This window comes from Tachyglossus aculeatus, chromosome 4 (assembly GCF_015852505.1).
Source record: "Tachyglossus aculeatus isolate mTacAcu1 chromosome 4, mTacAcu1.pri, whole genome shotgun sequence".
Taxonomy (NCBI): domain Eukaryota; kingdom Metazoa; phylum Chordata; class Mammalia; order Monotremata; family Tachyglossidae; genus Tachyglossus; species Tachyglossus aculeatus.
This window is the reverse complement of record NC_052069.1, coordinates 30,496,879-30,522,056: the sequence shown is the minus strand read 5'-3', so window position 1 is coordinate 30,522,056 and position 25,178 is coordinate 30,496,879. Positions and strand designations below refer to the sequence as shown.

At 43.3% G+C, this 25,178-nt stretch overlaps 1 protein-coding gene across 6 annotated transcripts in view; it reads right to left on the bottom strand.

The window, feature by feature from the left end:
- Nucleotides 1-25,178, bottom strand: part of DNAJB4 (DnaJ heat shock protein family (Hsp40) member B4) — a 60,559-nt gene that overhangs the window by 7,254 nt on the left and 28,127 nt on the right. For 2 of the 6 annotated variants that reach the window (XM_038744710.1, XM_038744713.1), the window contains 2 exons: nucleotides 22,521-22,640; nucleotides 1,107-1,348 (listed from right to left, as the gene is read on the bottom strand). In XM_038744710.1, coding sequence (XP_038600638.1) covers nucleotides 1,107-1,317 — 211 coding nt within the window. In that variant the 5' untranslated portion in view covers nucleotides 1,318-1,348; nucleotides 22,521-22,640. Of the gene's footprint in view, nucleotides 1-1,106; nucleotides 1,349-1,440; nucleotides 1,749-1,840; nucleotides 1,991-22,520; nucleotides 22,641-25,178 lie in introns of those variants that run through there. The other 4 variants (XM_038744712.1, XM_038744715.1, XM_038744711.1 and 1 more) reach the window with 3 other exon arrangements.

Genomic DNA, 25,178 nt, shown 5'->3' with positions numbered 1-25,178 from the left:
ATAATACTCAAGTGAAACGTAATGAATGACAGAAAGTGTTACATGTTGGGGGAAAAAGCTGTAGCTGAGGAAAAAAACCTTATAATGCCTAATGATGCAAACTAATCTCTGATTCATGAAGAAAAACAAAGTCAAGTTAAAGTTCTTGTAAAAGTACCTCAACCTGTAGAAACCACAGTAAAACCATCTGAGCAGTGTCAAATATTCCTCCTTTCATAGTTCAACAAGAGAGCTCTCTGGAGAATTTTCCTCTCCAAAATTATTAAGAAAAAAGAACAATCTTGAAGCAAATTCGAGAATGGTAAAAGAAGGCCCCCAGATCATCTTAGCCTAATGTCAGTGCTTGTATATCGTATATATATATAAACAAGATAACTTTCCCCTATAGTTCAACCTTAAAAATTCCAGAGAATACTTTCAATTATAAGTAAAACAATGCTGCTTTATGCAAGTAACCATTTTAGGTTAAAAATTACATTTCGGAAGCCTCACTCCTTTGGCACGTTATTACTGTTTACAATTAAGCTAAAAACTTGCCCTGGTATTTTATGACATCAGGCAAATTCTTTCCTTTCCAGGCAAAAAGCCAAAAACAACTAGAGACTAAATGCCTGGACTCCTAGGGACTGTCCTGTCTTGTTCAGTCTAAACTGGCTTTTCATAGGAAAACAGTTACTTTGTTTCTTTAAATAGAAGTTGAACAACTCCTTGTTCTAATAGTGAATACCCAGGCAAAACGTACCAAGAGATACTAATCGACTCTGTGGTAAAACCAAATTGAAAGTAAAACAGAAAGGATTTTGTTTCTGGAACTTGTTTTCTTAATGCGTCAACTATACTTTTAAAAACAGGACTTACAGCATTAACTTATTACAATGTACTATTAAAACTGAACTACTAGGAAGCAGTAAAATCCAAAGTAAACCAAATAAGTGCCCCTAATTAAAATACTCCTACAAAACCCAGCAGGAATTTCCTATAATAAAATTTTCCCGGTAACGTGCATGCAGTATATTAAAAAGGGCCCAACTTAGGACAATGATAGAGAAAAGGAAGGCGGAGAGAGTGACAGAGAAATAGTGAAACTGTAATAGGAAAATACATACCTTCCTCTCCAAACTGATCATAAATTTCTCTTTTTTTAGGGTCACTCAACACTTCATAGGCTTCCGCTATCTCTTTAAATTTTTCCTCGGCATGAGGAGATTTGTTCTTGTCGGGATGAAATTTAAGGGCTTGTTTTCTGTATGCTTTCTTAATATCTTCATCAGATGCTCCTTTTTCAATTCCCAAAATTGAATAATAGTCTTTCCCCATTCCGAATGCCTTGGAATGAATTTAAAGTCCCCTTGGAAAGAAAAAACAGCGACTAAAGTCTCAGCAAAGCAGTTATTCCAAATAAAGACAGCCAAGTGTGATATTTTAAAAGTTACCACACACCAGAAAGCAGCTAATCCTCCGGGCAGTGAGTAGGCAGCTTTCCCGATTTCATTCGCCCACTCCTGCTGCTCATTTATAGATAAATATACACACTGGTAGAAACATAGCCACCTCCTAGGTCCTCCCATTTACACTACGTGTCTCTGTTCTTTCTAGAACAGCAAATGCTTCAGGACGTCACTTCCCAAGCTGCCTTCAGCCAAGGTTCTGTGCCTGCTTTCCTCTTTCCTTCCCAATTAACTGTTCCCTTTCCTTCTCATTTCACCAGTCCTTTCCTTGTCGAAGAGAGGCACAGTTTAGGAAACCCACAGTAATCCCGAGGTTTTTGCCACTACTTTACAAGCTTGAAATTCATTACAGACTATCGCCGAGGAGGCCGAGGACAAGCTGATGATTCTACCTTAGGTGCAGGCGTTCGGGTCGTTTCCAGAAATGGCAAAAGCAGTCAAGTTCATTTGAGGAAATTTACACTAATGCTTCTTAATTTAGTTGCAGTTCTCTCACGGTGGTTCTGAGTACTATGTAATGTTTTAGAACTAGTTTTTGGTTCCTACCAAAGAAATGGTAAGATAGTTATACGGGGCACATTTAGACAAATAAAACATTTCATCTATTCATTCACAAATGCCAAAAGCAATCACTGCAACTAAAAATATAGACATGCTGAAAGCTACAGTAGAGAATGTAACATAGATTTTTAGATTGTGAGCCCTTCAAGGGACAGGTACGATGCTTAATTCCTACCCGTGTATTTTCTCCCAGCACTTAGTTCAGTGCTTTGCACACAGACAGTGTTTAATACTATTACTGTTATGTATATTAGTTTTATATACATAATTCAAATATGCAAGCACTGTGCAGTGATATTCAGATCTAAAAAAGCAAATGTTTGATTTTGAGTAGGAATTTTGAACTTGGTTATTAACTAAATTATTATGCTATCTCCTCAAATGTCCACTGGGTAATGCTTTAAACAATAAAATTCTCTGGTCTGAATCAATGTTCACAGAATATGGGGTATCAAATTAGTCCCAATTCCATTCTATGAAGCTTTAGTACATCATTGAAACTTGTGTTTGTCAAAGAGGTACACAAAGGGGAACTATGGAAAATAATTCTAAAGTACATAATATAAACTGATATTTACCTTGCACTATAATCTCCTCTTCTTACCCACCTCTCTTCCCCACACCCCCACAAAAAAAATTATTATTAGAGGTAAGAGGAGAGTGGAGCAGGATAAAAAGGGAAGGATGAAGAAACTCTGAGTTTCATAGAGACCTTCATTTTAGTAATAATAGTGGTGTTTGTTAAGTGCTTACTATGTACACCAAGCATTGTCCTAAGCTCTCGGGTACCTAAAATTGGCCTTCAGGAGCATCATATTTACTTAGGAGCAATCTTGCTTTTGAAAATTCCTTTAGCTTTAAAAACCTCACAGATGAAGCATAACATTATAATTCTTCCCATGCTACTTCCAATATGCTTACCAGGATTCAATTCCAAGGATTCCACCCTCTGATAGGGCTACAATATGCCCACTGTACCCAATGCCAGGTGTGGGAGGAAAAAGGCCCTCTCTCCTCCCCCCCGGCTTCTTTCTGTATTTTTCCTTTAAATTAGGTCTTCTCCATTAGGCTCTGCTAACATGCCCTGGTCATGTCCCCTTTTTTAGGGCTATAGAAATGGAACTTTATACCTGCTATCAACTATTAATATGCTGAGCACTTACTGTGTGCAGAGCATTTGGGAAAGTACAATTCGGTATGCGACCTTGGGCAAGTCACTTAATTTCTAAACAACGGGAATGAAATCCCTATCCTCCTTCCCCTTCATACTGTGAGTCCCACATAGGAGTAGGATGCATCTGACCTGACTGTGTTGTTTCTACCCCAGCCCTCAGCACAGTGCTGTGCACAGAGTAAACAATCAACTCATTCATGGTGAAAGGGAGTGTGATACTACCCTTTCCTGTAAACTGAAAGAAGCCCAGGTAACCTTCCAAGGGTTCCAAGTAGCCCGCTGAGTGCTTCTTCAACCTTTAGGGATGAGGGTGGAAAGGCAAGAAGTAAAGTTTAGAGGGTTTTTCTATTTTGTCTTATCTCATGCTATCGAGTTGTTCCTGACCTTAAGTACTTTACTATTCTCTAAAGAATACTTTTTAAGAAATTTGAGAAAGACCATTTTTTTCTTTCCTCTATCTATGCAAGGAAGTGAAATTAGCTTCCCTTTGCCTCTAATTTTCCTTCATAATGAAAATTGTCTATTTCTTTTAAGTACCAGGCTGGGTGAACTGTTTCTTTATAGTTTGTCAGTGCAGTATTTGCTGTGAAATATATAATCCTCCAGCACCAAGGTATATATAGAAGCAGCGTGAGAAGCAGCGTGGCTCAGTGGAAAGAGTACAGGCTTTGGAGTCTGAGGTCATGGGTTCATATTCCGGCTCCGCACTTGTCAGCTGTGTGACTTCGGGCAAGTCACTTAACTTCTCTGTGCCCCAGTTACCTCTTCTGTAAAATGGGGAGTAAGACTGTGAGCCCCCCGTGGGACAACCTGATCACCTTGTATCCCCCCCTCAGCGCTTAGAACAGTGCTTTGCACATAGTAAGCGCTTAATAAATGCCATTATTATTATTATATACACAATGTATACAGGTATATATTCTAGGATAAATTACAAGAAAGCTAGTCAAAAAGAAGCAGTTGGTTCTTAGTTACTGAACTCCTTAGGTGAAATAATAATTTCACAAAAGCACTGTTATAAGTGCTTTTTATATGTCGAGCATTGTTCTAAGGGCGTAAGCCTCCTCACTGGCGTTTGGCAGATGGACAGGAGGAGGAATTTCCAGACAGGAGGGAGGGCATGAGCCCGGGGGTGGGAGAGACTTGAGAACAAGGCAGAGTGAAAATGTGAAGTAGAGAAGAATGGAGAATGAGCTCAAGTCCATTCATTGATAGCAAACTGGCCATTCTCCCAGACTAAGCACCCCTTTTCCTCAGCTCCCTCCCCGGCATTGTCCCGACTCGCTCCCTTTGCTCCCCTTTTCCCTGCCCCACATCACTTGTGTATGTACATATCTATAATTCTATTTATTTATATTGATGCCTTTTTACTTGTTTTGATGTGTATATATCTATAAGTCTATTTATTTATTCTAATGCCTATTTACTTGTTTTGATGTCTGTCTCTCCCCTTCTAGACTGTAAGCCCGGTGTGGGCAAGGATTGTCTCTCTGAACTGTACTATGTACAATTGTACTGAATTGAGAAGCAGCGTGGTTCAGTGGAAAGAGGCTGGGCTTTGGAGTCAGAGGTCATGGGTTCAAACCCCGGCTCCGCCAATTGTCAGCTGTGTGACTTTGGGCAAGTCATTTCACTTCTCTGTGCCTCAGTTCCCTCATCTGTAAAATGGGGATTAAGACTGTGAGCCCCCCGAGGGACAACCTGATCACCTTGTAACCTCCCCTGCACTTAGAACAGTGCTTTGCACATAGTAAGTGCTTAATAAATGCCATTATTATTATTATTATTTTCCAAGTGCTTAGTACAGTGCTCTGCACACAGTAAGCGCTCAATAAATACGACTGAATGAATGAATCAGTGAATCAACATAATAACAGTAACAATAATAATATTCGTCATATTTGTTAAATGCTTACTATGTGCCAGGCACTGCACTAAGCACGGGGCGAATATGAGTAAATTGGGTTGGACACAATCCCTGTCCCACATGGGGCTCACAGTCTTAATTCCCATTTTACAGATGAGGTAACTGAAGCACAGAGAAGTTAAGTGATTCGTCTAAAGGTCACTCAGCAGGCAAGTGGCGGAGCCAGGATTAGAACCCAGGGCCTTCTGACTCCCAGATCTGTGCTCTATCCACTAGGCTGAGCTGCTTCTCGGTTAACTGAATTTACTACACAGTAATTATGTTAAAGATAAATGTTTTCTACAGTCAGAACCCAGAGCTTTCTCCTGGAGAGTCAAAGTTCAAAAACATCCAGTCCCATGAACCTGCACTGGGTTGGATCAGCTTGGCTCTGGAATAACAGGGCCATTTTCTAAGAGGCTAGTGCCATGTGACCTCACACCGAACCCAAATATCTCATCAAGGAACATTTCGGAGGCCTAGGCTGCAGCTTCTCTGGCTCCGGGCAAGGACAGATGACACTAGCAGAAACGGTGAGAAGATAAAGCAGCAGCCATATAAACAATGTAGATGGAGGACAGTTAATATTTACCGCACGACAGAATTCTGGGCACTGTAAAGAACACATATATAGCATTACTGATTGTGTTACCAAGAACTAGACAGTGGTTGTAATAAATTAAAAATGTGGTACTTACTAGGTGCTTATTACGTGCCAAGTACCGCACTAAGCATGGGGAAAGATACAAGATTTTTTAAATGATACTTGTTAAGCATTTACTATGTGTCACAAACTGTACTAAGCACTGGGGTCGATACAAGCTAATAATAATAATAATAGTAATAATAATGGCATTTGTTAAGCGCTTACTATGTGCAAAGCAGTATTCTAAGCACTGGGGAGGATACAAGGTGATCAGGTTGTCCCACGTGGGGCTCACAATCCCAATTCCCATCTTCCAGATGAGGCAACTGAGGCACAGAGAAGGTAAGTGACTTGCCCAAGGTCACACAGCTGACAATTGGCGGGGATGGGATTTAAACCCCAAGCCCGTGCTCTTTCCATTGTGCCACACTGCTTCTTGTACTTCCCAAGGGCTTAGTCCAGTGTTCTGCACACAGCAAGTGCTCAATCAATACAACTGAATCATGCTGGACACAGTCCATGTCCCATATGGTACTCACAGTCTTAATCCCCATTTCGCAGATGGGGTCCCGGAGGCACAGAGAAGTTAAGTGACTTGCCCAAAGTCACAAAGCAGACAAGTGATGGAGTTGGGATTAGAACCCAGGTCCTCTTACTCCCAGGCCCAGGATCTTTCCACTAGGCCACACAAATTAGATCAGACACTGTCCCTTTCCCACATGGGGACTCACAGTGTAACTGGGAGGGAGAACAGGTAATTTATGAGGAAATTAAGACATGGAAAAGTTAAGTGACTTGACCTAGGTTACATAGCGGGTAAGTGACAAACCTGGGATTAGAATACAGGTTGATACTTGTTCCACTAGGCCCTTCTGCTTCGTAATCAATCAATCACATTTATTGAGCATTTACTGTGTGCAGAGCACTGTAGTAAGCACTTGGGAGAAATACTTTGTTATTTATACTAACGTCTCTCCAGAAACATCAAGTATCTCCACATTCTCAGACCTAGATGGTGCAGAAATTCAATAGATCCTAAATTAGGGACTCAGATAGAGTCAATCCAGGTGACTTGAATATCTTTTGCTATGAAATAGCACGTCATAGGTAGTAGAACTGTCTATAAACCGTGAAATACCAGGCTGTTCTTACCATTGCCCAGGCCCCGAATGGCATTTCTTATATTCTTAAAGCATGGAAACAGACACAGGCTGAGAGAGACAGGAGGGAAGTATACCAAATCATGAAGTGGATGGGTGATGAGGCCAAAGAATCAGAATTCATCAAATTCTAGAACAGGTTGAGGGATGTCCATTGACACTTGCAAGTGGTAGGTTCAAAACATCAGGTAATGATCAAATTTGTTGCCACAAGTTGTACATGTAGAAATGAGATTTAGATAAATTGATGGATGAGAAATCCATAATAGATCACTGTAGGGAAAACTAGGGCCTTTGAGAGGAAAAGTCAGGACTGCAAGATGACATTACCTACATATTAGGTACATGTCAAGGATAGCATCTCAAGCATCTTGTGACCACTATTGATACAGGTTACTGCACTGGAAAGATGCCCCAAAATGGCACGTCTCATCCTCCAGAATAACTATTTTAAGACAGTTTCACTGTAATCGATTCGACGGTTGGCAACAATTGGGAAAGTGACCCACCAAAACACTATCAGGAGAAAACTCATACCCCATCACTACTGGATAATAGTGATAGTAGTAATAATAGTAGCTTGGCTTAGTGAAAAGCAGCGTGATTTAGTGAGAAGCAGCATGGCTTAGTGGATAGAGCACAGGCCTCGGAGTCAGAAGGACCTGGGTTCTAATCCCGCTGTGCCACCTATCTGCTGTGTGACCTTGGGCAAGTCACTTCACTTCTTTGTGCCTCAGTTCCCTCATCTATAAAAATGGGGATTAAGAGTGTGAGCTCCATGTGGGACAGGGACTGTGTCCCACCTGATTAACTTGTATCTACCCCAGAGATTAGAACAGTGCTTGGCACATAGTGAGTGCTTAACAAGTATCATAATTATTATTATTCAGCATGGTCAATTTAGCAAATCCTTTGGTAACGAAGTCACTTGAGATAAAGATCATATCAATCAATGGTATTTACTGAGCGCTTACTGTGTGCACAGCACTGTACTAAGCGCTTGGGAGAGTACAGGACAACAGAGTTGGTAAACACATTCCTGGCTTACAAGGAGCTTAGCATATAGAAGGGGAGATAGGCAAAATAAATTATGGCTAGGTACACAAATGCTGCGGGGCTAAGGGTGGGGTGGATATCTAGTGCTTAAAGCGTACAGATTCAAATGTGTACGCAACACAGAGGAAAGAGGGAATTGGGTAGAAAAGGACTTAACAGGAGAGGTCTCTTGGAGAAGATGTGACCTTAACAGGGCTTTGAAGTGGGGAGAGTTGTGGTCTAGCGAATACACATTGGAAGGAAGTCCCAGGAAAGAGGGAGGACGAGGAAAGGGGTTGGCGGTGAGATCATATTTGACATTTTCCTTAGAAAACATTTTCCCCCACAAAGTAACTACTGGTCATATTGGATATGCTTACTGTCTTGCTGGGATTAAGAGTGAAATGACAACTAAATCACATGCAGTTATTCCGAGAAAATGTGACAGACCACACCTCTACAGCCGAGAGGTAGTGAATTCGGTCAGTTTGTTGCGGGAAAATCCATCTAGATTTCCTAACACTAACAAAAACTCTAGGTGCAAGTACACTGAGGATTAAGATATTGCACAGGAACTTTAGGTAAATGAAGATGTCGGGGTCAGATTATATCATGATGATTAGCGTACACAATAGAATAATGATAAATTAGGTGTCAAATAACATATCGATTAATCAATGGTATTTAAGATGTTAGAAAAAACACAATATCAATCAATCAATCAATCGTATTTATTGAGCGCTTACTATGTGCAGAGCACTGTACTAAGCGCTTGGGAAGTACAAATTGGCAACACATAGAGACAGTCCCTACCCAACAGTGGGCTCACAGTCTAAAAGGGGGAGACAGAGAACAGAACCAAACATACCAACAAAATAAAATAAATAGGATAGAAATGTACAAGTAAAATAAATAAATAAATAAATAGAGTAAAAAATATGTACAACCATATATACATATATACAGGTGCTGTGGGGAAGGGAAGGAGGTAAGACGGGGGGATGGAGGGGGGACGAGGGGGAGAGGAAAGAAGGGGCTCAGTCTGGGAAGGCCTCCTGGAGGAGGTGAGCTCTCAGTAGGGCCTTGAAGGGAGGAAGACAGCTAGCTTGGCGGAGGGGCAGAGGCAGGGCATTCTAGGCCCGGGGGATGACGTGGGCCGGGGGTCGATGGCGGGACAGGCGAGAACGAGGTACGGTGAGGAGATTAGCGGTGGAGGAGCGGAGGGTGAGGGCTGGGCAGTAGAAGGAGAGAAGGGAGGTGAGGTAGGAGGGGGCGAGGTGATGGACAGCCTTGAAGCCCAGGGTGAGGAGTTTCTGCCTGATGCGCAGATTGATCGGTAGCCATTGGAGGTTTTTGAGGAGGGGAGTAATATGCCCAGAGCGTTTCTGGACAAAGATAATCCGGGCAGCAGCATGAAGTATGGATTGAAGTGGAGAGAGACACGAGGATGGGAGATCAGAGAGAAGGCTGGTGCAGTAGTCCAGACGGGATAGGATGAGAGCTTGAATGAGCAGGGTAGCAGTTTGGATGGAGAGGAAAGGGCGGATCTTGGCAATGTTGCGGAGCTGAGACCGGCAGGTTTTGGTGACGGCTTGGATGTGAGGGGTGAATGAGAGAGCGGAGTCGAGGATGACACCAAGGTTGCGGGCTTGTGAGACGGGAAGGATGGTAGTGCCGTCAACAGAGATGGGAAAGTCAGGAAACTCCAGCTGTAAATCTGAGATTCAACAAATATGATTCCTGTCTGTCATAATAATAAAATCTCACAATCACTCTCCCCTGCCTCAAAGCCTTACTGCAGGTGCAACTCCTCTCAGAGGCCTTCCCTAAGCCCTCCTTTTCCGCTTCTCCCACTCCCTTGTGCATCCCTTTATTCATCTCCCTCCCAGCCCCACAGCACTTATGTACATATCTGTATTTTCTTGATTTATATTGTCTTTCTTCTTCTCTAGACTGTAAGCTCGTTGTGGATGGGGAATGTGTCTATTTAGTGTTATACTGTACTCTCCCCAAGCACTTAGTCCAGTGCTCTGCACAAGGTAAGCACTCAATCTATATGACTGGGGAAGCAGCATGGCTCAGTGGAAAGAGCCTGGGCTTTGGAGTCAGAGGTCATGGATTCGAATACTTGCTCCGCCACATGTCTGCTGGGTGACCTTGGGCAAGTCATTTAACTTCTCTGAGCCTCAGTTACCTCATCTGTAAAATGGGGATTAAGACTGTGAGTCCCACGTGGGACAACTTGATCACCTTGTATCTCCCCCAGCGCTTAGAACAGTGCTCTGCATATAGTAAGCGCTTAACAAATGCCATCATTATTATTATTATTACTATGACTGACCGAATGACTGAATGAATGAATGAACGAATGAATGAATAGTGGAAGGAGTACAGGCCTGGGAGACAGGAGACCTGGGTTCTAATTCCAGTTCCACCACTTACCTGCTGTGACCTTGAACAATCTGTTACCTTCTCTGTGCCCCAGTTTCTTCATTTATTAAATGGGAATTCAGTATCTGTTCTCTTTCCCTACTTAGACTGTGAGCTTCATGTGGGACAGAGATTGTGTCCAACCCGATTTTCTTGCATCCACCCTGGTGCTTAGTACAGTGTTTGGCACATAGTGCTTAAATGCCACAGTTACTAATCATTTAGCAATTAATGGGTACAGAGCACTGTACTTGAGAAGCAGCATGGCTCAGTGGAAAGAGCACGGGCTTTGGAGTCAGTGGTCATGGGTTCAAATCCCAGCTCTTCCAATTGTCAGCTGTGTGACTTTGGGCAAGTCACTTAACTTCTCTGGGCCTCAGTTACCTCTTCTGTAAAATGGGGATGAAGACTGTAAGCCCCCTGTGGGACAACCTGATCACTTTGTAACCTCCCCAGCGCTTAGAACAGTGCTTGGCACATAGTAAGCGCTTAATAAATGCCATTATTATTATTATTATTATTATTATTATTAACAGCTCTAATACAATTTTCTAAGACTGGAATAGATTTCTTAAACATGATCCTTGCTCTCAAGAAGCTTACAGTCTAGCACAGGAGACAGGCATTAAAATATATTACAGATAGGAGAAATGGCAGAGTATAAAGATATGAACATGAGTGACATGGAGCTGGAGTTGGGTATCAGAGTGCTCAGGGAGTACAGTCCTAAGTGCATAGGTAATGCAGAAGGGAGGGTAAATAGCGTGGGGAGATGAGGGGTGAGTCAAGGAAGGCCTCTTGGAGGAGACGTGATTTTAACAGGGCTTGGACGATGAGGAGAGTGGTGGTTTGTCGGACAAGAAAAGGGAGGGAGTTCCAGACCAGAGAGATGTGGGCAAGGTGTCATCGGGGAGACAGATGAGACTGAGATATGGAGAGTAGGTTGGTGTTAGAGGAGTGAAATGTGCAAGGTAGTTTATTGTGGGAGTTTAGCATGGTTAAACAGGGAGCAGAGAGCTGACTGAGTGCCATAAAGGCAATGGCAGTGAGTTTCTGTTTGATGTGGAGATTCATTTAATCGTATTTATTGAGCACTTACTGTGTGCAGAGCACTGTACTAAGTGCTTGGAAGTACAAGTCCGCAACATATAGAGAAGGTCCCTACCCAACAACGGGCGAGATGGATGGGCAACCACTGAATTTTTTGAGTGGGGAGATGTGGACTGAAGAGTTTTACGGAAAAATGATCCCGGCAGCAGAGTGAACTATGAACTGGAGCAGAGAGGCCCATGAGAAGGCTGATGCAGTAGCAGTAATAGAGATAGGATATTGGCGTTTGGACCAGTGTAGATGCAGTTTGAATGGAGAGGAAGGAGCAGATTCTATAGATGTGGAGAAAAAAATTTACAGATTTGGTGATGGACTGAATACGGGAGTTGAAGGACAGAGATGAGTCAAGGATAAAGCCAAGGTGGTGGGCTTGTAAAACTGGGAGGATGGTAGTGATGTCTACAGTGATGGAAAAGTCAGTAGGACTTTCTGTGGCATCATGCTGATTAAATAAAATTCCACATGGTGCCTGTTCAGCACGACAGGATAAGCTTACTTACCCTGAGGGGCCAACTGTTTTCTCAGGCAACTGAAAAGAAGGAAAGCGGCAAAATTCCTCACTTGACACAGAGCTGGGGGCCTGCCAAATGGTTAAGTCATCTATTTAGATTAAAACCTCATGCTATTGAGTTGCTGGCACCTTCCCTATCATTTAAGGACAAATTCTACTGATTATTTTAGTCTGGAAGTAAAATTTTCCCAACGGTTTTTTATGGGAGCTAGCTTAATTTTCTAAGGCACTATCAAAGGGATGTTTAGGGTCAGTAATGGAGATGACAACTATCTTGAGTTTGTGAAGTGATCCCTTGAATGCAATGATCAAGTCTTTTTGGAATCTGAGTAATGTCTAGCACTAGTACAAAAGTTTTTATCTAGTGAATTGTGTGATGCATTCCCAAGGTCTATTTTATGAACACTCAGTGAGACCACTGTTGGGTAGGGACTGTCTCTATATGTTGCCAACTTGTACTTCCCAAGCGCTTAGTACAGTGCTCTGCACACAGTAAGTGCTCAATAAATACGATTGATTGATCATCTGACCATAATGGGCTCATATCAATCACTGACTTGGGTAACTTTCACTAGTTCTCCAAACCCATAAATATCACTTCTCTGCATCTCTCACAGAGACTTCTGGAATGGTTCATTCATTCAATCGTATTTATTGAGTGCTTACTCTGTGCAAAGCACTGTACTAAGCACCTAGGAGAGTACAATATAGCAAGAGACAGATATATTCCCTGCCCACAATGAGCTTACAGTCTAGACAGGGAGACAAAATCGTCTATCGGGAAGGAGTATCAGGGAAGAGGGACACCCTAGGTATTCCACTTGGGGGAAGCAGGGGTGCAGGAAAATGGTCCTGAAGAAGACCAATAGGTGGGATGAAGAACATTGAGTCAGTCGTCCAATGGTATTTACTGGGTGCTTACTGCGTACAGAGCACTGTACTAAGCACTTGGGAGAGTACAATACAACAATATAACAGATACATTCCCTGCCCAAAAAGAACTTACAGTCTAGACTGAGGTGAGCTAAACCAACTTTTGGAAGATGCCAAGGAAGCATGGTGGCCATATCAATTTGGAGTCCTGCACAAGTACACTATACCTTCGGTTTCCACAGCAATTAATGTGTGCACAGCATTGTACCATGTCTTTGGGAGACTTCAAAAGAGGCAGAAAGCACAATCCCTGACAAAAAGAGGCATAAATCAAGAGGGAATAGCCATCCCCAACCCTCTCCTGTCCCAATCTTGAAAAACACTTTTTAAAAAAAAATATGGTATCTGTTAAGCGCTTATGATGTGTAAAGCACTGTACTAAGCACTGGGACAGATACAAGCTAGTCAGATTGAACACGGTATATGTCCCACATGGGGCTCACAGTCTTAATCCCCATTTTACAGATGAGGTAACTGAGGCATGGAAAAATGAAGTGATTTGTCCTTGGTCACACAGCAGACAAGTGTCAGAGCTGGAATTAGAACCCAGATCCTTCTGACTCCCAGGTTTGCATTCTGTCCCGCTTAGGGAAGCAGCATGGTTTAGTGGAAAGAGCACGGGCTTGGGAGTCAGAGGACGAGGGTTCTAATCCCGGCTTTGTGACCCCGGACAAGTCACTTAACTTCTCTGTGCCTCAGTTACCTCATCTGGAAAATGGGGATTAAGACTGTGGGCCCCACATGGGGCAATCTGAGTACCTCGTAACTACCCCAGGGCTGAGAACAGTGCTAGGCACATAGTAAGCGCTTAACTAATATCATAACAATCATCATTATGATCACTAGGCCACTCTGCTTCTCCCCACAGTTGAAGACGACAATCAGTGGTTTTTATTTAGTGCCTTCTGTGTACAGAGCATTGTTCTAAGCACTTGGGAGAGTAAAATATGATAGAGTTGGTAGACATGATCCCTGACCACAAAGAGCTTAAAGGCTACCAGGAGAACAGGAGAAAAAATTTTCCTTGAATTAGTTTGTACACTATGAACTCATCCCTTAGTACAGTGCTCTGCACATAGTAAGCGCTCAATAAATACAATTGATGATGATCCCTTTAGACTAATAGCTCCTTGTGGGCAGGGAACATGTCTACCAACTCTGTTATATTATATGCTCCCAAACAGTACTGTGTTCTGCAAACAATAAGTGCTCAATAAATATGATTGATTGATTGATATGAGGGATTTGAACATTTGACACTTCAGGACCGCAAGTATCTTCCTTCCTATTTAGAAGGCTAGTGAGGACTGTTAGGGTGTGGGAAAACACCTGGAAGCTTCTTCTCTTGTTACTGTACTCTTTTGGGCTTTTCCACAACTATTTCCTCCCATAGCCCCATAATATTTATGTACGTATCCATAATTTACTTATATTAATGCCTGTCTCTTCCTCTAGACTGTAAGCTCATTGTGGGCAGCAAACATGCCTACCAACTCTGTTATACTGTGCTTTGCACATAGTAAGCGCTTAATACATGCCATTATTGTTATTATTATTATTACTCTCCCAAGCACTTAGTACAGTGACTTGCACACAGTAAGCAGCTTAATAAGTACAGTTGATTTGATTGACTGAACTTTTTCCAGGCATTTTCTATGAGAAATGATACTCTGACCCCTGGGCTGGGATCCATGGAGAACGGTAGCCCAGACACTCTCTCTATCCCACCCCAGTGATGGGTTAAATAGACTTGCGAATGGACCTGGTGCCAAAGGCTAGACAGGAATAAATCCCCAAGGCAGGGTTGGCCTCCTCTCATGGCAGGGTATTGTGCCCGACGGAAATAGTACGACAATGATGGAAACTATGAGCTCAGTTCTGCGAGAGCATTTTTCACTATAATCTACATGCGGGAAGATTGGGTTCAACAATCTTGTGATCTACCATATGTGCAGTCACCAGAGATGAATCATTCAGTGGGAGAGGGAGCTCAACTTTGGAATAAAGTGCCAAGGATGAGGTAATAATAATAATGTTGGTATTTGTTATGCACTTACTATGTACAAAGCACTGCTCTAAGGCGCTGGGGAGGTTACAAGGTGATCAGGTTGTCCCACGGGGGGGCTTACAGTTCTAATCCCCATTTTACAGATGAGGTAACAGGCACAGAGAAGTTAAGTGATTGGCCCAAAGTCACACAGCTGACAGTTAGCGGAGCCGGGATTTGAACCCATGACCTCTGACTCCAAAGCCTGTGCTCTTTCCACTGAGCCACACAATATTAAGATTAATGCTCAATCACTAGCATTTATTGAGCATTTGTTCTGTGCAGAGTATTGTGCTAAGTGTTTAGGGGAGTACAACAGACTGCGTTAATACAATCCCTGCCCTAAAGAAGCTTTCAATCTACAAGGGGAGACAGACATTAACATGAATTACTATGCAGGGGAAAGCAAGAGTTTACAGGTCTGTCCCTAAGTGCAATGGGGGGGAATCCCCAAGACCCAGCTCTGCCAACTGACAGGAGCAGCTTTGCCCAGGGTGAGGGAGGAGAGGCTAAATCCTGGCATTAAAACTCTTACCTGGCAGGTGAGTAGCAGGGGAGGGGTGGAGGAGGAGCCAACGAAGAATTTGCCCATGACAAATCCCAGTCAGTCAACTTCATTTATTGAATAGTTACTGCTTGCAGAGCACCGTACTAAGTACTTGGGAAGCAGCATGTCTTAGTGGAGAGTGCACAGGCCTGGGAGCCAGAAGGACCTGAGTTCTAATCCCAGCTCCACCACGTCATCTACACCCACTGCCTCAAATTCCTCAATGCCAACTCTCTCCTTGACCCCCTCCAATCTGGCTTCCGTCCCCTACGCTCAACCAAAACTGCCCTTTCAAAGGTCACCAATGACCTCCTGCTTGCCAAATCCAACGGCTCCTACTCTATCCTAATTCTCCTCGACCTCTCAGCTGCCTTCGACACGGTGGACCACCCCCTTCTCCTCAACATGCTATCCAACCTTGGCTTCACAGACTCTGTCCACTCCTGGTTCTCCTCATCTCTCCGGTTGCTCATTCTCAGTGTCCTTTGCGGGCTCCTCTTCCCCCTCCCATCCCCTTACTGTAGGGGTTCCTCAAGGGTCAGTTCTTGGTCCCCTTCTGTTCTTTATCTACACTCACTCCCTTGGTGAACTCATTCGCTCCCACGGCTTCAACTATCATCTCTATGCTGATGACACCCAAATCTACATCTCCGCCCCTGCTCTCTCTCCCTCCCTTCAGGCTCAGGTCTCCTCCTGCCTTCAGGACATCTCCATCTGGATGTCTGCCCGCCATCTAAAACTCAATATGTCCAAGACTGAACCCCTTATCTTCCCTCCCAAACCCTGCCCTCTCCTTGACTTTCTTGTCACTGTAGTCGGCACTACCAACTTTCCCATCTCACAAGCCCACAACCTTGGTGTCATCCTGGACTCTGCTCCCTCGTTCACCCCTCACATCCAATCCGTCACCAAAACTTGCCGGTCTCACCTCCACAACATCACCAAGATCCGCCCTTTCCTCTCCATCCAAACTGCTATCTTGCTGGTTCAATCTCTCATCCTATCCCAACTGGATTACTGCATCAGCCTCCTCTCTGATCTCCCATCCTCCTGTCTCTCCCCACTTCAGTCTATACTTCACGCTGCTGCCCAGATCATCTCTGTGCAGAAACGCTCTGGGCATGCTACTCCCCTCCTCAAAAATCTCCAGTGGCTACCAGTCAACCTACACATCAAGGAAAAACTCCTCACTCTCGGCTTCAAGGCTGTCCATCACCTCACCCCCTCCTACCTCACCTCCCTTCTCTCCTTCTACAGCCCAGCCCGCACCCTCCGTTCCTCTGCCGCTAACCTCCTCACCGTACCTCGTTCTCGCCTGTCCCGCCATCGACCCCCGGCCCACATCCTCCCCCTGTCCTGGAATGCCCTCCCTCCGCACACCCACCAAGCTAGCTCTCTTCCTCCCTTCAAAGTCCTACTGAGAGCTCACCTCCTCCTGGAGGCCTTCCCAGACTGAGCCCCCTTTTTCCTCTCCTCCTCCCCATCCCCCACACCCTACCACCTTCCCCTTCCCACAGCACCTGTACATATGTTTGTACAGATTTATTACTCTATTTTACTTATACATATTTGCTATTCTATTTATTTTGTTAATGATGTGCATCTAGCTTTATTTCTATTTATTCTGATGACATCTGTCCACATGCTTTGTTTTGTTGTCCGTCTCCCCCTTCTAATAATAATAATAATAATGTTGGCATTTGTTAAGCGCTTACTATGTGCAGAGCACTGTTCTAAGCACTGGGGGGGGGGGGGATACAAGCTGATCAAGTTGTCCCATGTGGGGCTCACAGTCTTAATTCCCATTTTACAGATGAGGGAACTGAGGCACAGAGAAGTGAAGTGACTTGCCCAAGGTCACACAGCAGACAGGTGGTGGAGCCGGGATTCAAACCCACGACCTCTGACTCCAAAGCCCGGGCTCTTTCCACTGAGCCACGCTGCTTCTAGATTGTAAGCCCGTTGTTGGGTGGTGACCGTCTCTATATGTTGCCGACTTGTACTTCCCAAGCACTTAGTACATTGCACTGCACACAGTAAGCACTCAATACATACGACTGAATGAATGAATGAATGTCTGCTGTTTGACCTTGGGCAAGTCACTTAACTTCTCTGGGCCTCAGTTACCTTATCTGTAAAAGGGGGATTAAAAGTGTGAGCCCCATGGGGGATATGGACTTTGTCCAATCTGAATAACTTGTATCTACCCCAGCTCTTAGCACATAGTAAGTGCTTAAGAAGTACCATCGTTATTACAATATAAAAGACACATTCCCTGCCCACGTTTCTCCCCACTCTTCCACTGGTCTCTCCATTATTCATTCATTTGTATTTACTGAGTGCTTACTGTGTGCAAAGCACTGTACTAGGCGCTTGGGAGAGTACAATATAACGACAAACAGACACATTCCCTGCCCACAAGGAGCTCACAAGTCAAGAGGGGGAGACATTAAATTGAGGACTAGAGATTGTGTCTAATTCCCTTCTGTGTATTGCCGCTCATTGGAAACTACAGAGAAGCAGCGTGGCTCAGTGGAAAGAGCCCGGGCTTTGGAGTCGGAGGTCATGGGTTCAAATCCTGGCTCCGCCAACTGTCAGCTGTGTGACTTTGGGCAAGTCACTTAACTTCTCTGGGCCTCAGTTACCTCATCTGTAAAATGGGGATGAAGACTGTGAGCCCCCCGTGGGACAACGTGATCACCTTGTAACCTCCCCAATGCTTAGAACAGTTTTTGGCACACAGTAAGTGCTTAATAAACGACATTATTATTATTATTATTATTATTATTATTATTATTATTATTACAGCAGTGGCTTGGTCACAGGGAGTACATGTACAAGGGGAAAGTTGCAAAAATGGACACTCCCATTTGCATTCTCCTAACCAGTTTATTTGCTCGCAGGGAGTAGCTCAGGAAGAGCGGTGAGATCGAGTTCAAAAGGTGGAAAGGGGATTTTACAAAACAGATATGGCCTGAACATGTTCTGCTAAAACCTTTTCTGTTTGTTCTTTAAAAGTCAATAATTCACTGGATTATCTTTAAAGAGGAAGGGACAGTATTTTCCCTGGATTAAAAATCCTCCTTAATTCTCTAAAACACACCTTATAACTTGACCACCGTAACAGATTTAAAGGGTTGGGCCATTCCCTTCCCAGAGTGCATGTGGTTGGCAGTTGTGTTCACAGTCACAGCTGGAGAGACACAAATTTAATCTTGGTAACAGTTTCTAATTGCTTTCAAGCAGTTTGCTCAACCCCACTAGTAGAGGCAATAGTTTACATAGCATGCTAAAATGGGGTTAATTTCATGCCTGGCATTTTGGAAACACCCCAAACTTCTAGCAATGCACAGTACCCACTTTAAAGTGTGTTACTTTTCTGGAGTGAATGCGAGGCATGGATAAAAGGGCATAATTCCTGCACATGCCCTCTCTGGATTCCTTGCACTCTCTATCTGCAGCACCCTGTAGAAGGTACTTTCTTTCTATTTATTACATTTCTCTTTACTTCTATCTATTAATTTATATTAATATCTGTCTTCCCCGCTACACTGTAAGCTCGTTGTGAGCCGAGGAATGTGTTTGTTATATTGTTGTGTTGTACTCTCCCAACTGCTTACTAGAGTAAGCACGCTAGAAGCAGCGTGGCTCAGTGGAAAGAGCCCGGGCTTTGGAGTCAGAGGTCATGGGTTCGAATCCCGGCTCCACCACAAGTCTGCTGTGTGACCTTGGGCAAGTCACTTAACCTCTCTGAGCCTCAGTTACCTCATCTGTAAAAATGGGGATTAAGACTGTGAGCCCCACGTGGGACAACTTGATCACATTGTATCCCCCCAGCACTTAGAACAGTGCTTTGCACATAGTAAGCGCTTAACAAATGCCATTATTATTATTATTAGAGTGCTCTTCACATACTAAGCGCTAAGTTCATTCAATCTTATTTATTGAGCGCTTACTGTGTGCAGAGCACTGTACTAAGCGCTTGATAATTATGGTATTTGTTAAGCACTTACTACATGCCAAACACTGTTCTAAGCATTGGGGTAGATACAAAGTAATCAGGTTGTCCCACGCGCAGGGGTGGATTACGAAGGTAATCAGGCTGTCCCATGTGGGGCTCACAGTCGTAATCCCCATTTTACAGATGAGGAAACTGAGGCACAGAGAAGTGAAGTGACTTCCCCAAAGTCATACAGCAGACAAGTGGCAGAGCCGGGATTAGAACCCATTACCATCTGACACCCAGGCCCGTGCTCTATCCACTATGCAATGCTGCTAAATAAATATGATTGAATGAATGAGAGAACACACAGGGGGTTATTTTGTATCTACCCCAGTACTTGGCACATAGTAAGCATTTAACAAATACCACCATTATTACATATAATGGTCATTGGCTCTTACCTCAAAGGTGTTTGGTGAGCTTATTTGACTGTAAGCTTTTGTAGTAGAAATAGTATTTAAATGCTAGCTGTGTGCCACGCACTGGTCTAAGCACTGGGAGAGAATACACAGAAGGGAATTTGACACAGTTTCTATCCCTCGGTGGACTCACGATCTAATGGATTAAGGGTTGGTGAGCAAGTCACTTCCTTATTCTGTACTACTTCAGTGCCCGGTATTGTGAGCTGCATGAAGTGGGCACTGAGTAAATAATAATAATAATAATAATAATAATAATAATAATGGCATGTATATATGTTTGTACATATTTATTACTGTATTTGTTTATTTATTTTACTTGTACATATTTATTCTATTTATTTTATTTTGTTGTCTGTCTCCCCCTTCGAGACTGTGAGACTGCTGTTGGGTGGGGACCATCTCTATATGTTGCTAACTTGTACTTCCCAAGCGCTTACTACAGTGCTCTGCACACAGTAAGCGCTCAATAAATACGATTGAATGAATGAATGAATGAAGCGCTTTCTATGTGCAAAGCACTGTTCTAAGCACTGGGAAGGTTACAGGTGATGAGGTTGTCCCACTTGGGGCTCATAGTCTTAATCCCCATTTTACAGATGAGATAACTGAAGCACAGAGAAGTTAAGTGACTTGCCCAAAGTCACTCAGCTGACAAGTGGCAGAGCCGGGATTTGAACCCATGACCTCTGACTCCAAAGCCCGGGCTCTTTCCACTGATACCATTACAGCATCATGCCAGCCCGATTCAGTTTCCTTGTGATACTGTGACAGGTGATACTGATGAATGATAAGTAACAGACGTAACATCAAAAATAAGCTTTTGCTTCAGACCATGTGGAATTCTTGTGACCAATCTGGGAAGATATGTCTAATAGAGCACTTCACACTATTTTTTTTCTCTATCCCAGGACATCCCTGAATACAGGAAGTGTGGTCTGTGAGGACACAATAATAATAATAATAATGGCATTTATTAAGTGCTTACTAAGTGCTGGGGAGGTTACAAGGTGATCAGGTTGTCCCACGGGGGGGCTCACAGTCTTAATCCCCATTTTACAGATGAGGTAACTGAGGCACAGAGAAGTGAAGTGACTTGCCCAAAGTCACACAGCTGACAATTAGCGGAGCCGGGATTTGAACCCATGACCTCTGACTCCAAAGCCCGGGCTCTTTTCCAGTGAGCCACGCTGCTTCTCTTCTCTTGGGCCCGCCGCTAGCTCACAGGCTAATGAGCACAGGGGAGTTCAGGAAACTTGGAAAATTGTTCCTTAGGGTCTCTGGGGACCTTAGAACTAACAGGTCTCAGCTTCCACTGCAGCTGTGAATAGCCAAAGTTGGTAAGAAAGCAGGGCACATTGGAGAGCTTAGTACGTTTAAGCGCTTAGTACAGTGCTCTCCACACAGTAAGCGCTCAATAAATACGATTGATTGATTGATTGAGAGGGGTTCACCCTGGCACAATGAATGGAAGCTGTGGTTTGATCAGTGGCGTGGTTGGTGGGGAGGGAGGGACAGGGGCAAGGTTTCACTCAAGAAGGGCCATTTAATGGATAAAACACGGAGGGACATGGGAAGCCAGGTGGGTATAAAATTCACCTTTGATAAGACAGCAGTGAATACTAAATAAAATTCACCTCTAATAAGACAGTGCTGAATACTAAAATGCATCTCCTTCTATACTCTCAAAACACTGCAACTGCCAAAATTTCACCTCTAATAAAGTAGCAGTAAGCAATAAATGGTAAATACCTTTGTATATACTTCCCAAACACTTCAACCTACTTTCAAGGTTGAATTAATATTATTATTGATAACATTATGTGAATGGCACTAATTATAAATGGCAATTTATGTGGTGGTATGTGCATATTTAATTCATCCTTCAAATTCATTATAAAATGACATTTGGGCTTCTGAATTAATTACAAAACCCCAATGCCAAATAATAAAATAACGTTTGTGATGCTCCCATCTTTAATCTGGTAAAAAGGCACTTGATTAATTTTAAGCCTGTAGTGAGAATTGTTACGCTTGATCTCTGTGACTGCTTTCATGCCGTGGTCTTCAATAAACTTGCTCTGATTAAACAATTCCATGAGCCAAGATGCAACTATTCAATTTGGACATTTCATTTGTTCAAACAACCTTCTTGGAAACAAAATGAAGAAGTGCAAGGTCTTTGCAGAGCAGGGTTTTTGTTTTCAATGATAACCATAACTTGCATGGGGTTATGTTTCATCATAATATTTGATGGGGGACACTTCATTCATTCATTCAATTGTATTTATTGAGCACTTACTATATGCAAAGCACTGTACTAAGCGCTTGGGAAAATATAATACAGCAATAAACAGTCACATTCCCTGCCCACAATGAGCTTACAGTCTAGAGGATGTTCTAGACTGTGAACCCACTGGGTAGGGACCGTCTCTAAATGTTACCGAACTTGTACTTCCCAAGCGCTTAGTACTCACAGTAAGCACTCAAAAAATATGATTGAATGAATGAATAGAGGAGCTTACAGTATCTACATCAAGCATATGACTTTTTCATCATTTTGGAAATGATACAGAATCATCCCACTTACCTTGAAATGTCCTTGTAACAATCAAGAAAGCAATGCTTTTCCTTTGCAGAGTCCATGAGTAAGCACAAGTAAAATTTGGGATGAAGAGGGGTGATAATAGCTGAGATTGTTGTTCTGAGGCTGCAAAATAGGCAGTCTTTTTTTAAAAAAAACATACAGATCTTCATGTCAAGGCATAAGAAATTAATAAGAATGCGCGGGTGTAAAACTGAATATATCTAACAACAGCAGGGATTCAACTGTTGCCACACCTCCTCGTTTTCAAAGGCCTTGTGCCTTAAAAATTTCAGCAGCATCTCGTTCAGTCTTTTCTGCTCTGAGTGTTTCCATTACAAGTAGCAGAGTAAGAGTATTTATTATTGAGCATCCATTAGATGCAAGGCATTGTGCTAAGTGCTCAGGATGGGACGTGTTTCTAAGCTCGTTGTGGGCAGGGAATGTGTCTGTTTATTGTTATATTGTACTCTCCCAAGGGTTTAGTACATTGCTCTGCACACAGTAAGCAATCAATAAATACAACTGACTGATTGCCCACAAGGAGCATACACTTTAATGGGGGAGACATATAAAATTATTTGCAAATTGAGAAGTCAAAATAATTGAATTTATGACTGAATAAACATATCTACAAAATTGCTGACGATGGGAATGCCGAGAAGTCCAGAAGGATGGAGGCAGTTGAAGGGTTTATGCAATTTAGAGTATATTTAGACTGTGAGCCCACTGTTGGGTAGGGACTGTCTCTATATGTTGCCAACTTGTACTTCCCAAGCGCTTAGTACAGTGCTCTGCACACAGTAAGCACTCAATAAATACGATTGATTGATTGATTGATTGGGAACAAACCAAGGGAAGGCTCGCTGGAGGAGGTGGGTTTCCAGGAGGAATTTAAATATGAAAGGAGTTGAGGTTTAGCGAAGCAGTGGGGCATAGTGGAAAGAGCGCATGGGTTTGGGACTCAGAGGTCGTGGGTTCTAATCCCAGCTCCTCCATTAATAAGCTGTGTGACTTTGGGCAAGTCAATTCACTTTTCTGTGCCTCAGTTTCCTCATCTATAAAATGGGGATTAAGTCTGTGCGCCCCATGTGGGACAACCTGATTACCTTGTATCTGCCCCATCACTTAGAACAGTGCTTGACACATAGTAAGTGCTTAACAAATACCATCATCATTATTATTATTATTTCCCCCAAGCAACAGGGACAGCATGAGTGACGGGCTGGAGACAAGAGAGGTGTCTAGACATTATGCTCTTTGTGGGCAGGGAGAGCATCAGAGGAGCAGCATGGCCTAGTGGATAGAGCACGGGAGTCAGAAGGTCACGGGTTCTAATCCTGGCTCTGCTACTTGCCTGCTGTGTGACCTTGGGCAAGTCACTTAACTTCTCTTGACCTCAGTTATCTCATCTGTAAAATGGGGATTAAGACTGTGAGCCCTATGTGGGACAGGGACTGTGTCCAACCCGATTACCTTGTATCCACCACAACGCTTAGACAGTGCCTGGAACATAGTAAATGCTTAACAAATACCAAATAATATTAACGAATAATTATTATTATTATTATCTGCCAACTCTATTGCATTCTCCTCTCCCAAGTGCCCGGTACAGTGCTCAGCAAACAGTAAGCAGTCGATAAATGCCATTGCTTGACTGAGTGAAGAGAGGTATAGCTAGTAGGTTGGCTTGGGAGGAAAGAAGAGAGAAAGTTGGGTGAGGCAAGTAAAGAAGGGAAGTAGGGTACGTTGGTGAGCACCCTTGAAGCCAAAGAAGAAGAATTTTTGTTCAGTGTGGAGGGACGTCAGAAGCCAATGGGGAGTTTTTGAGAGGAGGAGCTTTGTGTCCAGTGATGCTTCAAGAAAATAACCTGTGCAACAGTGTGTAGTCTAGATTGTGGGGGGAGAGAGGGGCTGGAGAGAGGAAACTGGGGAGGAGGTTAAGAAAATAATTTAGCCACACTATGACAAAGAGAGTTTAGCAAGTCATAGCAATACTTCATCAAATACAGAATGAAAGACAGTACTTGGGTAAGACAGTACACTTAAGAATGGAAAAAAAACCAAATGCAACTACAGGATGGGTAAAGTCTAGATAGAGCATGTTGAGAAAAAACGAGTAGGGCAGAGTGGAACCCAAGCTTAATACCAGCAATGCAGTGCTGTTAGTAAAAATCTTAACACGATATGGAGCTGTGTTAACAGCAGTAAGACAAAAGGGAGGAAAAGACATATAAGGATCTTCTGCTATACTCTGTTGTACTAGCTCCTATTAAATAATGGTACTGTTTTGCTCTCCCAGAAACTAGGGATTCCAGAAAATAATAAGATTTTTGAAAGACGGAAAACAATAACTATAAGGAAATGTTCCAGGCGTGGGAGTTGTTTAGTATGACAGGTTAAAGCCAGGGTTGGCTATCTATGGCTCACCAACCGCTGCTGGCTCTTCTTGGATCTAAATGTGGCTCTTGAGCCAACACACCGCGAAAAGCTACACCGCGAAAGGCTGTGCAGGGAGATAGGTGGGAAGAAGCTGGGCCAGAAAGGGGCTGACGGACAACCAAGACGGTGACGCCGTGTCTCACCGAAAGGTAGGGTGAGCTCCAACTACTTCTTCTAGCCACCTTCCCTATCCTTCCCCAAAGCCCCCCATCCACAACAAGC